The 17,025-nt window shown below is 46.7% G+C and overlaps 1 protein-coding gene across 1 annotated transcript in view; it reads left to right on the forward strand.

Moving 5' to 3' along the window:
- The window catches only part of LOC136628709 (zinc finger protein 585A-like), a 77,794-nt gene extending 70,866 nt beyond the window's left edge, over positions 1–6,928 (forward strand). The window contains exon 7 of the mRNA XM_066604812.1: positions 5,499–6,928. Coding sequence (XP_066460909.1) covers positions 5,499–6,670 — 1,172 coding nt within the window. The 3' untranslated portion in view covers positions 6,671–6,928. The remainder of the gene's footprint in view (positions 1–5,498) is intronic.
- The last annotated feature ends 10,097 nt before the right edge of the window (positions 6,929–17,025 follow it).

The following is a 17,025-nucleotide window of genomic DNA, read 5'->3' on the forward strand; positions in this document are numbered from 1 at the left end:
CCCCCCCCCCCCCCCCCATCGTCTTCTACGGTTTCTCCTGCATTATTTGTTAAGGGGCCAATGCTTCCAGTGCAAATCCTCTTACTGTTTATATAATTGAAAAATAGTTTAGGGTTATTTTTGCTCTCTTTAGCAACTAATCCCTCTGCCTCCTCCTTGGCAGATTTAATCTTTTCCTTACATAATTTGTTTTTTCCCTATATGATTTTAGCGCTTCTTATAGACTTGTCGAGCCACATTGGTTTCCTTCTACTTGTAGTTCTTTTATTATTAAAAGGAATGAACTGCTCACATGAGGTGATTAGGATCCTTTTAAACTTCTCCCATTTGTCGTCTGTGCTGTTATTTTTGAGGATGTTGTCCCAATTACTGTTACTGATAGTAATTCTGAGCTGATCAAAGTTTGCTTTACTGAAGTTTTGTTTTTTTTGTCCCTGTATTGCTTTGCTCCCTGTATTTCTACCCACAGAGATTCCACATGTTCATCTCCTACATGTTTATCTTCTTGTAGCTTTGGCATTAAGTACAATTTAACATACAGACACACCCCTCCCTCTTTCTGGTTGCCACGGTCTCTTCTGAAGACATTGTAACCCTGTAAATTCACAGCCCCATTGCAAGCCATATCATCAAGCCATGTTTCTGGTATTCCCACTATATTGTAATTTTCTTCAGACATTCTCACTTTGAGCTCACCCACTTTACTGATCAGACTTCTTGCATTCGTTGCCATACAATTTATACGGTGGTTGTTCTTTATTTTCATTGTTCTACCGCTGGTCCTATTAGCTATTCTGCCAGTTCTAACTGTACTAACCCCAACCACTGCTCAACCCCCCACTCCCATTACTTGGTCCAAGATCGCTGTCTACACTATCTACCCCCTAATTCTCTTGGTGCCCTCCCCTCAATCCCTAGTTTAAACACTCCTCCAGCCTTCAAGACCAGCTGCACCCTCTCCATTGAGATGCAGCCCATACCTACAGTAGAGCCTGTAGCAGACAGCAAAGTCAGCTCCGCTCTCCAGAACCAAACCCCTTCTTTTTACACTAACTCCAGAGCCAGTTGTTTACCTCCCTAAGATCCTGCTAACTTTCTAGTGTGGCTTGTAGTGCAGGTAGTATTTCCGAGAAAATTACCATAGAGGTCCTCACCCTAAACTCGTATCCTAGGTCCCTGAAATCGTTTTTGAGGGTGCTCCATTGACCTCTAATTTGTTAATTGGTGCCAATGTGCACCATGACTGCTGGATCCTCACCAGCCCCTCCCAGTAATCTGTCAACTGATGCATGATTTGTCGAACTCGAGCACCAGGAACACAACACACTGTTTGATGATCCCAGTCTTTATGGTAGATTGCCCTATTTATCCCCCTTATAATTGAGTCCCCCATCACTATGCCCTGTCTAGCCTGCCCTGTGCTCCCAGTCCCCTTCTTACTGGAGCAGTCATTTTCCTGGTAATCAGTGGGCATGTGGTGCTGCAGCTGTGTTGGCTCTGTAATGGCATCCCCCTCATCTGCCAACTTTGTAAACTTGTTGGGTCTGCCAGTTCAGGACTGGCCTCCGTGGTTCTCTTCCCTCTACCCCTTCTAACTGTCACCCAGCTAGCTGGCTACATGTCCTGCTCTTCCGAACTGCCGTCCTCCCCCACCTTTTCCCAAGCGAATGTTTAAATGTTGCAAGTCGCTCACCTAGATCCAAGATTTGGGCTTCCAAATGTGCAAAGTGCATGCATCTTGCGCAAAGTATGCACCCTCGATTGGCTGATCAAGGACCGAATACATTGCACAGGTAGCACAACTTGACAGCATTGCCAAGCATAGAGGACATTCATATTGGGATCTACAAATTTACCTACAGAAGAAAGGAAGATTGACCAATCCAAACGCGTCTCCACAACCTCTCAGGGCTTTTTTTTCTCTCACTTAGTCACACACTTTCGCTTCACTGAAACCACACACACACACTCCTAGACAATCACTGACTAGGAGACACACACAGAATATACTTATCAGCCCTTGTCAGCAGCCGATCTCGTCAAACACCAGGCGCAGACTCAGCATCGGGACCTCACTCTCTGGTTTCCTGCAGCTCCGGGACCTGCTCCTCCCCACTGGACGAATCCTCAGACGGCTCCCCTTCTCAGACAACATTCTCCTGCTCTCCCCACTCCTTGCTACAGACTCGTGGCTCGCATTCAACGTCACTTCCGCCTTCATAGAATCATATAATGGTGGAGTTGGAAGCAACCCTCAGGGTCATCTGGTCCAACTCCCTGCTCAGTGCAGGATTCACTAAATCTGGACAGCTACTTGTCAAACCTTTGTTTGAACACTTCCATTGAAAGAGAACTTGCCACCTCCCATGGTAACCTGTTCCACTCATTGATCACCCTCACTGTAAGAATGTTTTTTCTAATATCTAATTTGTGTCTCCTACCTTTCTGTTTCATCCCATTGCTTCTAGTCTTTTCTTGTGAAGATGAGAACAGGGCTGATCCCTCTGCACTGTAACAGCCCTTCAGATATTTGTCTCCTCTCAGCCTTCTTTTTTGCAAGCGAAACGTGTTGTCCCTGTAATAAAATGTAGGAGAGCTTGTAGATTTTGATGAGGAAAAAACAAATCTATTAAGTAGTTTTTATCTAAGGTGTATCTGCAAAAGAAAACAAAATGTTAGATGAGATGCAGAGTGCTATGTAAACTCTCCACTAAATGTCACTAGTCTAAACCAGGAAGATGTGCAGAGCAGTCTTAAAAACATTAAGAGTAGCATGCACCCCTGGCTTATAAGGGAATTACGTAATGTGAGACACAGACCTTTGTTTTTTATATTTAAAGACTCTATAGTGACGGATTTCACTGGATTTACACATAGCCAGTGTGATGCCGATATTAAAAAAGGGGTCAAAAAGTGAGCCTGGAAATTACAGGCCGGTAATTCTTACTTCTGGGTAAAATGTCTGAAAGGTTTCTAAGAGATGCTATCCTGGAGGACCTCAAGAAAAATAGCTGTATAACTCTGTATCAGCATGGGTTTATGAGAGATTGCTCCTGTCAAACCAACCTGATCAGCGACTACTAAGTTCTAGACTGGACAGGAGAGAGTCTCTGGATCTGGTGTATCTGGACTTTTCCAAAGCGTTTGCTACTGTGCCACATAAAAGGTCGGTATATAGAATGAGAATGCTTGGTCTGGGCAAGAATATGGGTAAGTGGGTAAGTAACTGGTCAGTGATTGATAACAGAGGGTAATTAAGGGTACATACTGTGATTGGGTCAGCATTACTGCTGGGGTACCACAGAGATTGGTCTTATGCCCCATTATTTTTAATATATATTGGTAATGACCTGGTAGAGAATTGAGCAGGAAAATATCAATATTTGCAGATGAGACTAAACTATGTAAAGAAATGAACAAAAGAGGATGCAGAGCCGTTGTAAGGGGAGCTCGATAAACTGGGGGCTTGGGCAGAAAAGAAGCAAAGAGGTTTAACACTGATGAATGTAAAGTTCTGCACAAGAGCAGAGGAAATACATGTCACCATTACACACTAAATGGGAAACCACTAGAAAAAAGACGGCTGAGGGGTGACCCAATAACTATGTATAAATATATCGGGGATAATACAGACATCTCTCCCATCATCTATTTGTATCCAGGACTGTGCTAGTAATAAGGGAGTATCCTCTGCATCTAGCACAGTGTTTCTCAACTCCAGTCCTCAGGGACCACCAACAGGTCATGTTTTCAGGATATCCTATAGTAAGAACACCTGTGGTAATGTCTGAAGCACTGACAATAATCACATCACCTGTGCAATACTAAGGAAATCCTGAAAACATGACCTGTTGGGGGTCCCTGAGGACTGGAGTTGAGAAACACTGGTCTAGAGGAAAGAAGGTTTCTAAGCCAACATAGAAGGGGCTTCTTTGCTTTAGGAGCGGTCAGACTATAAAACTCTCTGCCTGAGGGCGTGGTGATAAGAAATTTGATAAAAGAATTCAAGAGGGGCCTGGATGCCTTTCTTGAGCGATAAAATATTATATATTATAATGACTATTAACTTCAGAAGCGTCGGTGGTCCAGGGATTGTTCAGATTGCTAGATTGGAGTCAGGAAGGAATTTTTTTACCTTAAATGGGGAAAATTGACCTTTACCTCATTGTGTTTTTTTTTTCCTTCCTCTGGATCAACATTGGGGGTTAATAGGCTGAACTGGATGGGCATAGGTCTTTTTTCGGCCTTACATACTTTGTTACCTATGCAGGTTGGAGGGTTCATTAGCAAGGATGCGTGGGAACGAAGCAAAATATACTGTAAATTGGGGGTAGTGGCTAAAGTCATAACTCTATTCTTCTACTTTGTGTTAACATTACATACGCTCATTGAGTGTTTAGATAGAACCTTACTGGAGGGGGTCCATATTTGTAAGCCACCTGTTATCCTGGTATGTTTATTGTTTTTTTATCTATTTAAAAATGAAGAAGAAATTGAGTTCTTAGATGTATAGTTGTTTATCAGCTACAATTATCTTTGATGAGACTTCATGCATCGTTATTTTTTAACTGTAACAATCCTTTCTTGTTCAATAAAATTTCTAGGAAAAAAAATATTAGTGACATCATATCTATAACATTCTTAAATACATTGGCTTAGCGCCAGTATATCTGAAGTAATGCAGTCACCATATTATGTTCCTATACCAGCTCTGCACTGTAATCACTATCACTGAATGATCAGAGGTGGCATATTCTCTGATTGGTGCTCCCCATCTTCATCTGGGTTCAGACCGCAATGATGACTTCTTCCATTCATCACTTGTCTCTTTCTACATTCCTATCTTGAAAGAAGCTCAATATCCTGTGTGGCCCTATAAAGTAACATTTCCCCCTATGAGGCCTATTAAACTTACAGTGCCTACTCTATGGCCTTTAAAGCATACAGTGTTTACTCCAACCCCTGAAACTTATAGTGCCCACTCTGTGTATGCCCCACCACCGAAAGTCTTCACAAGCCCAACAAGTCTCTTTGTCACTCATAGCCTTCCTGGTCCAAATTATGTTTTTTCTCTGTGCAGAAGCTGATTCCTTCCCTCTATCCTACTCTCTGTAAAGTACTAGCAGATAGAGGTTAGAGTTAGCCTTTGCACCGAGAAGAGCAGCATCCAGATGGGCCGGACTACTAGGGACAAAGAGACTTGTGTATCTTGTACAGACTTTTAAAGAGGGCCTGACGAGTCAGCCATGGAACAGGTAGGCTGTCCATTTGGCCTTGAGTGCCATAGCAGTCAAGTGGTCTGCCTACATTGGAGCCTCACCACTGCTGGTGGCCTAACATCAGCAGCTACTGATTGTGATCTGTTCTTGGTTACTAATTACATTTTGCTACATGGCTTGTAATTTGTTTGGAAATATGTAATGTTATAAAATACCAATATATATTTTTTAAGATTCAGATTATTCAAAAAATAGTAAAATGCGTTTTATTCTTGGCAGATGACGGAATCGGGAGCTCAGAGAGACGTCTGAGATCTGCAAATTGTAAAGCAGAAGATAGTGGTATCACACAAGAAGCATATGAAGAAGCAGCCATTATCCCAGATATCCCCTCAGCCCTTCACAGCAAAGATCAATCATCTGATTTTATTACACAGGTCCCATCTTCTGATTCATCACTGACTGATAAACAGAAGAAAAGTCATAGAAGGGGAAAACGTCAAGTAGCTCACAAAAGGAAGAAGCCGTATTCATGTTCAGAATGTGGGAAATGTTTAACCCGGAAAGAATATCTTGTTAGACATCAGAGAATTCACACAGGAGAGAAGCCCTTTACTTGTTCTGATTGTGGGAAATGTTTTACAGCGAAATCATCTCTTGTTTCGCATCGGAGAATTCACACAGGGGAAAATACATTTTCTTGTTCTGAATGTGGGAAATGTTTTACAGAGAAAAAAAGTCTTGTAAAACATCAGAGAATTCACATGGGAGAGAAGCCATTTATCTGTTCAGAATGTGGGAAATGTTTTACAGTGCAATCATATCTTGTTAGTCATCAGAAAATTCACACAGGGGAGAAGCCATTTTCCTGTTCAGAATGTGGGAAATGTTATATAGTGCGATCATCTCTTCTTAAACATCAGAGAATTCACACAGGGGAGAAGCTCTTTACTTGTTCAGAATGTGGGAAATGTTTTAACCAGAAAGCAGATTTTGTTGGACATCAGAGAATTCACACAGGGGAGAAACCATTTTCCTGTTCAGAATGTGGGAAATGTTTTACAGTGCAATCATATCTTGTTAAACATCAGAGAATTCACACAGGGGAGAAGCCATTTTCCTGTTCAGAATGTGGGAAATGTTTTAACCAGAAAGCAGATTTGGTTGGACATCAGAGAATTCACACAGGGGAGAAGCCATTTTTGTGTTCCGAATGTGGGAAATGTTTTACAGTGCAATCATATCTTGTTAGACATCAGAGAATTCACACAGGGGAGAAGCCATTTTTGTGTTCCGAATGTGGGAAATGTTTTACAGCGAAATCATCTCTTGTTTCGCATCGGAGAATTCACACAGGGGAAAATACATTTTCTTGTTCTGAATGTGGGAAATGGTTTAAACAAAAAACACATCTTGTTATACATCAGAGAATTCACACAGGAGAGAAGTGAGTTCCTTCTAATTGTGGGAAATGTTTTGTTAGCCATCCTATAAAACAGGTTTAAAGAAAAAACTACCCAGATAAACTAGTGGATCATGCATATGGAAGGCTAATAAAAGAAAATAAAAATACTGATAAAATAGGAAAGTTCTAAGATAAGATACACAATCAGAAGAAGGATAAAAGTAAAACAGCATTTATATCAAAATCTAGCAGTCAGCATGCAAATGTAAGAGGAATTCAAAAGAAGAACTGGACGATTCTGAGAAATGACTAGAGATGAGCGAGCACCAAAATGCTCGGGTGCTCGTTACTCGGGACGAACTTTTCGCGATGCTCGAGGGTTCGTTTCGAATAACGAACCCCATTGAAGTCAATGGGCGACCCGAGCATTTTTGTATATCGCCGATGCTCGCTAAGGTTTCCTTGTGTGAAAATCTGGACAATTCAAGAAAGTGATGGGAACGACACAGCAACGGATAGGGCAGGCGAGGGGCTACATGTTGGGCTGCATCTCAAGTTCACAGGTCCCACTATTAAGCCACAATAGCGGCAAGAGTGGGCCCCCCCCCCCCTCCCAAAAACTTTTACTTCTGAAAAGCCCTCATTAGCATGGCATACATTTGCTAAGCACCACACTACCTCCAACAAAGCACAATCACTGCCTGCATGACACTCCACTGCCACTTCTCCTGGGTTACATGCTGCCCAACCGCCCCCACTCCCCCCCACAGCGCACACCAAAGTGTCCCTGCGCAGCCTTCAGCTGCCCTCATGCCACACCACCCTCATGTCTATTTAGAAGTGCGTCTGCCATGACGAGGAACCGCAGGCACACACTGCAGAGGGTTGGCACGGCTAGGCAGTGACCCTCTTTAAAAGGGGCGGGGCGATAGCCCACAATGCTGTACAGAAGCAATGAGAAATAGAATCCTGTGCCACCGCCATCAGGAGCTGCACACGTGGGCATAGCAATGGGGAACCTATGTGCCACACACTATTCATTCTGTCAAGGTGTCTCTGCATGCCCCAGTCAGATCGGGCTTTTTAATTCATAGACACAGGCAGGTACAACTCCCTATTGTGAAGTCCCTGTGGACCGACAGCATGGGTGGCTCCCTGGAACCCACCGGCGATACACAAAAATATCCCATTGCATTGCCCAACACAGCTGAGGTAGTAATGTCGTGCTTAATGCAGGTGGGCTTCGGCCCACACTGCATGCCCCAGTCAGACTGGGGTTCTTTACAAGTGGACACATGTAGGTTAAACTCCGTGTGCACCTACAGCATGGGTGGCTCCCTGGAACCCACCGGCGATACACAAAAATATCCCATTGCATTGCCCAACACAGCTGAGGTAGTAATGTCGTGCTTAATGCAGGTGGGCTTCGGCCCACACTGCATGCCCCAGTCAGACTGGGGTTCTTTACAAGTGGAAACAGATGCATTTATAATTCCCTGTGGACCCACAGCATGGGTGGGTGCCAGGAAGCCACCGGCGGTACATAGAAATATCCCATTGCATTGCCCAACACAGCTGAGGTAGTAATGTCGTGCTTAATGCAGGTGGGCTTCGGCCCACACTGCATGCCCCAGTCAGACTGGGGTTCTTTACAAGTGGACACATGTAGGTTAAACTCTGTGTGCACCTACAGCATGGGTGGCTCCCTGGAACCCACCGGCGATACACAAAAATAGCCCATTGCATTGCCCAACACAGCTGAGGTAGTAATGTCGTGCTTAATGCAGGTGGGCTTTGGCCCACACTGCATGCCCCAGTCAGACTGGGGTTCTTTACAAGTGGAAACAGATGCATTTATAATTCCCTGTGGACCCACAGCATGGGTGGGTGCCAGGAAGCCATCGGCGGTACATAGAAATATCCCATTGCATTGCCCAACACAGCTGAGGTAGTAATGTCGTGCTTAATGCAGGTGGGCTTCGGCCCACACTGCATGCCCCAGTCAGACTGGTAATATGTACCTTAACAGTAACCGCGTTGGTGGTAATGTGTTGGTGACTGCGGACCTAGTAGCGCGGTTTTATTTTGTTGGTTTTCGGAATGTGGCCAGGATTAAGTGGGCTGTGGCGGGGGATGTTTTTGAGGCACTACGTGTCCTCTCCACGTGTCCGTGGTTATATGCACCTTAACAGTAACAGCGTTGGTGGGAAATGGCCTCGCCGCCATCATGTCTTTGGGAAGCCTCTGTTTCCACACCCCAGAGACATACCATTAGCAGCGGTATAGGCAGAGCCCATAATTCGTAACATTTCAGCCGTAGCATTAGGACAGGCCCCACTAACATATCACTAGCAGCATTTTAGGGGGAGCACAGTATGCGTTCCATTTCAGTAATAGTAGCACTCAAGACAGGCCCCAGTAACAATTCCGAAGCAGCAGTATAGTGGGAGCGCAGTCTTCGTTCCATTTCAGTAGCTGCAGTATAGACAAGGCACAAGTTACATTTATGTAGCTAAAGTGTAGGCCAACCCCACACACCTTTCTGTACCATGAGTGCAGGCGAAGAACATAGAAATTGCTATGATTACACTGTAGGCGAGGGGCCACAAAAATTGCTGTATCAACAGTACTAATGTACATCCAAAAAATTGGCCATGGCCAACCAAGAGGGCAGGTGAAACCTATTAATCGCTTTGGTTAATGTGGCTTAAGTGGTAACTAGGCCTGGAGGCAGCCCAGTTTAACGAAAAATTGGTTCAAGTTAAAGTTTCAACGCTTTTAAGAGCATTGAAACGTATAAAAATTGTTTAGAAAAATTATATGAGTGAGCCTTGTGGCCCTAAGAAAAATTGCCCGTTCGGCGTGATTACGTGAGGTTTCAGGAGGAGGAGCAGGAGGAGGAGGAATATTATACACAGATTGATGAAGCAGAAATGTCCCCGTTTTGGATGGTGAGAGAGAACGATGCTTCCATCCGCGGGTGCATAATACGTATTGCTTAGGTATCGCTGCTGTCCGCTGGTGCAGAAGAGAAGTCTGGGGAAATCCAGGCTTTGTTCATCTTGATGAGTGTAAGCCTGTCGGCACTGTCGGTTGACAGGTGGGTACGCTTATCCGTGATGATTCCCCCAGCCACACTAAACACACTCTCTGACAAGACGCTAGCCGCAGGACAAGCAAGCACCTCCAGGGCATACAGCGCGAGTTCAGGCCACGTGTCCAGCTTCGACACCCAGTAGTTGTAGGGGGCAGAGGCGTCACGGAGGACGGTCGTGCGATCGGCTACGTACTCCCTCACCATCCTTTTACAGTGCTCCCGCCGACTCAGCCGTGACTGGGGAGCGGTGACAGTCTTGCTGGGGAGCCATAAAGCTGGCAAAGGCCTTGGAGAATGTTCCCCTGCCTGCGCTGTACATGCTGCATGATCTCTGCGCCTCCCCTGCTACCTGGCCCTCGGAACTGCGCCTTCTGCCACTAGCGCTGTCGGATGGGAAGTTTACCATCAGTTTGTCCACCAGCGCCCTGTGGTATTGCATCATTCTCGAACCCCTTTCCTCTTCGTGAATGAGAGTGCAAATGCACTCCTTATACCGTGGGTCGAGCAGTGTGTACACCCAGTAATCCGTAGTGGCCAGAATGCGTGTAACGCGAGGGTCACGAGAAAGGCATCCTAACATGAAGTCAGCCATGTGTGCCAGGGTACCTGTACGCAACACATGGCTGTCTTCACTAGGAAGATCACTTTCAGGATCCTCCTCCTCTTCCTCCTCCTCAGGAAAGGATGACAGGCAAGCAGCATGGGTACCGTCAGCAGTGGGCCAAGCTGTCTCTTCCCCCTCCTCCTCATGCTCCTCCTCGTCCTCCTGAACGCGCTGAGATATAGACAGGAGGGTGCTCTGACTATCCAGCGACATACTGTCTTCCCCCGGCTCTGTTTCCGAGCGCAAAGCGTCTGCCTTTATGCTTTGCAGGGAACTTCTCAAGATGCATAGCAGAGGAATGGTGACGCTAATGATTGCAGCATCGCCGCTCACCACCTGGGTAGACTCCTCAAATTTTCCAAGGACCTGGCAGATGGCTGCCAACCAGGGCCACTCTTCTGTAAATAATTGAGGAGGCTGACTCACACTGCCCCGCGCAAGTTGGAGTTGGTATTCCACTATAGCTCTACGCTGCTCATAGAGTCTGGCCAACAAGTGGAGCATAGAGTTCCACTGTGTGGGCACGTCGCACAGCAGTCGGTGCACTGGCAGATTAAACCTATGTTGCAGTGTCCGCAGGGTGGCAGCGTGCGTGTGGGATTTGCGGAAATGTGCGCAGAGCTGGCGCACCTTTCCGAGCAGGTATGACAAGTGGGAGTAGCTTTTCAGAAAGCGCTGAACCACCAAATTAAAGACATGGGCCAGGCATGGCACGTGCGTGAGGCTGTCGAGCTGCAGAGCCGCCACCAGCTTACGCCGTTGTCACACACGACCATGCCCGGTTGGAGGCTCAGCGGCGCAAGCCAGCGGTCGGTCTGCTCTGTCAGACCCTGCAGCAGTTCGTGGGCCGTGTGCCTCTTCTCTCCTAAGCTGAGTAATTTCAGCACGGCCTGCTGACGCTTGCCCACCGCTGTGCTGCCACGCCGCGTGACACCGACTGCTGGCGACGTGCTGCTGACACATCTTGATTGCGAGACAGAGGTTGCGTTGGAGGAGGAGGAGGAGGAAGGTGCTTTAGTGGAGGAAGCATACACCGCCGCAGATACCACCACCGAGCTGTGGCCTGCAATTCTGGGGGTGGGTAGGACGTGAGTGGTCCCAGGCTCTGACTCTGTCCCAGCCTCCACTAAATTCACCCAATGTGCCGTCAGGGAGATATAGTGGCCCTGCCCGCCTGTGCTTGTCCACGTGTCTGTTGTTAGGTGGACCTTGGCAGTAACAGCGTTGGTGAGGGCGTGTACAATGTTGCGGGAGACGTGGTCGTGCAGGCCTGGGACGGCACATCAGGAAAAGTAGTGGCGACAGGGAACTGAGTAGCGCGGGGCCGCCGCCGCCATCATGCTTTTGAAAGCCTCCGTTTCCACAAGCCTATACGGCAGCATCTCTAGGCTGATCAATTTTGCAATTTGCACGTTTAACGCTTGAGCGTGCGGGTGCGTGGCGTCGTACTTGTGCTTGCGCTCACACTGTGGCGCTAGCGACGTCTGGACGCTACGCTGAGAGACATTGCTGGATGGGGCCGAGGACAGCGGAGGTGAGGGTGTGGGTGCAGGCCAGGAGACGGTAGTGCCTGTGTCCTCAGAGGGGGGTTGGATCTCAGTGGCAGGTTGGGGCACAGGGGGAGAAGCAGTGGTGCAAACCGGAGGCGGTGAACGGGCATCGTCCCACCTTGTGGGGTGCTTGGCCATCATATGCCTGCGCATGCTGTTGGTGGTGCCTCCCCAGCTGATCTTGGCGCGACAAAGGTTGCACACCACTGTTCGTCGGTCGTCAGGCGTCTCTGTGAAAAACTGCCACACCGTAGAGCACCTTGACCTGTGCAGGGTGGCATGGCGCGAGGGGGCGCTTTGGGAAACAGTTGGTGGATTATTCGGTCTGGCCCTGCCTCTACCCCTGGCCACCGCACTGGCTCGGCCTGTGCCCACACCCTGACTTGGGCCTCCGCATCCTCGCCCGCGTCCACGTCCTATAGGCCTACCCCTACCCCTCAGCATGGTGTATTACCAGTGATTTGATTTCCCAGGCAGGAAAGAAAGTGGCGCAAGCCTGCAGCCAAACTAGAATTTTTTCCCTTGTTTTTCAAAGGACAAGCCACACTGCGTGTATTCAATGAATACTACTAAGTTTAATAACTGTGTTGTGGCCCTGCAAATGTGTCAGAGAACTGCAGTGATGCAAAGTTATTGGCTCCAGCAGATCAGGGATTTCCCATGCAGGAAAAAAATTGGCGCAAGCCTGCAGTAAAACGTAGCTGGCTGCGTCTGATTTTTTTTAACGTTCTGCACGCAGCACACACGTACCCAGAGCCCTGAGGACTGTCAGAGGCAGGCAAAATAGAATTTTTTCCCTTGTTTTTCAAAGGAAAAGCCACACTGCGTCTATTCAATGAATAATGTATGTCTTCTGGCCCTGCCTACACAATTCTATCCCTGTAGTATTACTGCCGGGTGCAATGGTCTGCACAGCCGGTTTTGAGAAGAAAAAAAAATGCAACACTGCTAACAGCAGCCTGGACAGTACTGCACACGGATAGATGTGGCCCTAGAAAGGACCGTTGGGGTTCTTGAAGCCTACACTCACTGCTAACACTCTCCCTGCCTAACCACCACTTCTGTCCCTATTGCAGGGCGCAATGCTCTGCAGATCCAATTTTGAAAAAAAAAATAAAAATACAGTGCTAACACAGTACTGCACACAAGTAGATGTGGCCCTGAGAAGGACCGTTGGGGTTCTTGAAGCCTACACTAACTCCTAACGCTCTCCCTACAGCAGCTCCAGCACGATACCACTGTCCCTCAGCTAACTCACAAGGCATCTGAGCCGAGCCGCGGGAGGGGCCGATTTGTATACTCGGGTGACATCTGATCGCCCCAGCCACTCACTGCAGGGGGGTGGTATAGGGCTGGAACGTCACAGGGGGAAGTTGTAATGCCTTCCCTGTCTTTCAATTGGCCAGAAAAGCGCGCTAACGTCTCAGAGAGGAAACTGAAAGTAACCGGAACACCGCGTGGTACTCGTTACGAGTAACGAGCATCCCGAACACCCTAATATTCGCACGAATATCAAGCTCGGACGAGTACGTTCGCTCATCTCTAGAAATGACCCATTCCTAGAAAAAGTAATGGTGAATGAAAACCCGGATATATATTTTAGAAGGAACAAAACAATACAAAATATTTGATTCCCATCCTGCCCAGGAAAAAAGAAGAATAACAAAGCAATAGGAAAACCCCCCAATGGGAGTACTTACTCCAGGAGTATGAGGTGTGGAAAAAAGAAATGCAAGTGCTGTTCCCGCATATCACACAGAAGAAAAGAAATATGGCTGGACCAAGAGACAATAAGATTAAAACAAAGGATGAACTGCGAGACCAATCCTGTTATATGTTTATTATATTTATTGCCCATGGAGTACACAATTGGGATAACTGTGGATTAAAAAGAGCACCTATAGAACATATACTGTCTCAATCAATCCGTGATCTGCGCAAAAAGGAAATGTTCTGGATATTCCAGTTAAAAGCATTCCTTCCTAAAGGTTTAAATGAAAAACTACTAGAAGAAATAGGACCAAAAATAAAAAAGCATTTCATCGACTGAATAATATACACATCGGAAGATGCTCTAAAGTGAATTACATGTACAAAATGAATCTTTATTCTGCATATGCGGCATATTTTAGAGCTAATAATATATTATAAATGATTTTAATAAATACTGTTGATGTGTAGTTCTGTATACACACTGCAGTGACGTCACTGGTATGCCTATTTAATAGACAATTGATTTTTCTATAACTTGTGTTATATTGCATATTCCTAAGTATAGAGATTACATTTTAGTGACTAAGAACTCTGATTCTTAATGCTGTAAATGTGAAGGTCCATAGAACTGTCTGTAGCTAGTTTTATCAATGCATTGCAGTGACGCCCCCTAGCTAGAATGAAATGGAATGCACACTGCGCTCCAATGAGCTATGAAGCATATGGGAATTTGGAAGGCACGCTACTTTCCACGTGATGGTCATGTGAGTTACGTCGCATACAGCGGTAAACCCTCCCCGTAGATGACGTCACACAAACAACCCGGCATCTAACACGGACCTCCTGAAGTACCTGTTCTTATATATGGGTGTTAAATATACTTGGAAAAGGTGCTTGCCAGTGCCAAAATGAGTTACAGGTGTTTGAATAAACTATGGTTATAAGAACCATTTGATCATTGGGACATTCTTCTACCATAACCTGACCCGTGGAGGGCGCAGTTTCTTTTTGTATATTACTTAACTGATTGCCTGGAACCCCCTGGGATCCACGGAGCCCCCTGGGATCCAGATCATCTGGATTGTGGACGGGGATTTTTAGTAACCAGAACTTGGACACAGGGTACTGGTGGGTATTCCCAGTACCCGGGTTCTCCCACCATGCATCAGATGAGTGCAAAACTATTTACACAGTAACTACTGTACACGAGGCACTCTTCATATGTTTATTTGTTAGCCATTAGGGAATTCATACGGATAGAAGCCAGATTCTTGCACGGTTAGGAAAGTGATTATCCATAAATCAGCTCTAACTCCACATCAAGGATCTCACAGAGGAAAGCATTTTCATGTTCAAAAACTCACAACTTCTTAAACATCAAAGAACTCATACAGGGAAATAGTCATTTTATTAATACAATAAAAGGTCATACAGCATTCTCCTGCAACATAAATGAGCTCTCTGTCATTAAAAAAATATATATCTAAACTTACCTATTCCTTCCCCATCTGTCTCCTTATCACATCTTTTCCTGGTTGAGCTTCTCCAGTGCCCCAGGTCAGCTCACTGCAGGCTGGGCCCAGCTTGTTATGAGGGCTGAATATCTCAAATTCCTTCCGGCTGGGTCAGTGAAGGTCACATCCCTGTGCTGTAGCTTCATTGCGTAGGAAGGAATTGTAATCTATTTCAGAGACTGCTCTCTTCCACTGAATCTGCTGTGATACCTTTAATTTGTCATAATCTGTGCGCAATGGTATGTCCCATTGCTTTATATAAATTTAATTGACTCTATTTGTACTATATGTATTTTCCTCATCACCCCCCACCAAATAGCTTTCTCCCTGCCTCATCTTAGTGTTGCTGGGACACAGTTTGTTTTTGTAAGAGGGCAATAAAGCCCCCCCCCCATCTTGTTCATTAGCCATCTAAAGGTGGGTCAGCTGGTTGACTAGTGAAATGTGAAATGTAACAAGCCATTCCCAGCTGAAGTCCTGTAGCCAGAACTTTAAAGCCAGTTCTATCCGCCATGCCTCACCAGAGGCTGCCTCACCTGATGTCTCCAGCACTAAGTGTCCAGCAACAAGTGTTTGATGCTGTCGAATGATGCAGTTATACAGCGCAGGAGACAGAGCAGGAGACAGAGCAGGAGATAGGTAATATCTACAACTGTCCAAAGACTGGAGGAAAATACTCTCCTCTTTGCACTAATCTCCTTTACTATCCTCTTTTCAAGCCTTAACACTTTCTTCCAACGCCCAGCCCAACACACTCCATCCACATCAGCCCCTCCCTCCTCTCCTCACCTATGCATGGCTCCCATGCACTGTTCAACTTCCTAAGACGCCTTCAACCCCCCAATACTGCAAAGAAACACCTCAGCCACCCACACAAATCCCCTAGCTATGCGCTCACCCTTGCTACCCTGCTACTCCTAGCTGCAGGGGACATATCCCCCAACCCAGGCCCACCCCGTACTGTTCTCTACCAAAATGCTCCCCCTGCTCCATTCAAATGTGCCCTATGGAACTCCCAATCTGCGTGTAACAAACTCCCAACTATCCATGACCTTTTCACCAGTAAACACTTGAACTTGCTCGCCCTCACGGAAACCTGGATACAGCAGTCCGATTCTACCTCCCCCGCTGCATTGTCCTATGATGGCCTGCAGTTCTCCCACACCCCCAGATCGGATGACAGACATGGCGGAGGAGTAGGCATCCTCCTCTCCCCAAACTGTACCTTTCAAGTCATTCCCTCAGCTCCCTCACTTACCTTCCTAGACCACTTTGCTGCCTGGCTCCCCCACTTCCTATCCTGTGAAATCCCAACCCTCTTTTTTGGTGATTTCAGCATCCCTACTAACGACTCTAGCTCCTCATCTGCCTCCCGGCTTTTAACACTTACCTCCTCCCTTGGCTTATCGCTAATCTCTGACTCCCCCACTCATAGAGATGGTAACACTCTGGATTTAGTTTTCCTCTGTCTCTGCTCTGCTTCTCACTTTACTAACTCCCCACTTCCACTCTCAGATCACAACCTTCTCTCTTTCTCCATCAGGCACCCTAGCATCTCCCCTGACCCTCCTATTGCACCTCTAGGAACCTCCAGTCTGTCCGCACTAAACAGTTTGCCAAAACTATTCAGTCCTCCCTATCGCCTATCTTTCGCCTCCGCTGCCCTAACCTGGCAGCTGAATATTACCACACCACCCTCAGCCGTGCCCTGGATGAAGCGGCACCGCCCGTGACGCGAGCCGTCAAACGCAGACCACGGCAACCCTGGCTCACGTCCCAAACGCGCTTCATCCGGCAGTGCTCCTCCACTGTGGAGCGGCTGTGGAGAAAGTCAAAGCTGCCGGCAGACTTCCTCCACTTCAAATTCATGCTTAAAACTTAGCCCTTCACCATGCCAAACAAGTTTATTTCACCTCCCTTGTC

The sequence above is a fragment of the Eleutherodactylus coqui genome, chromosome 5 (assembly GCF_035609145.1).
Source record: "Eleutherodactylus coqui strain aEleCoq1 chromosome 5, aEleCoq1.hap1, whole genome shotgun sequence".
Classification (NCBI taxonomy): Eukaryota; Metazoa; Chordata; class Amphibia; order Anura; family Eleutherodactylidae; genus Eleutherodactylus; species Eleutherodactylus coqui.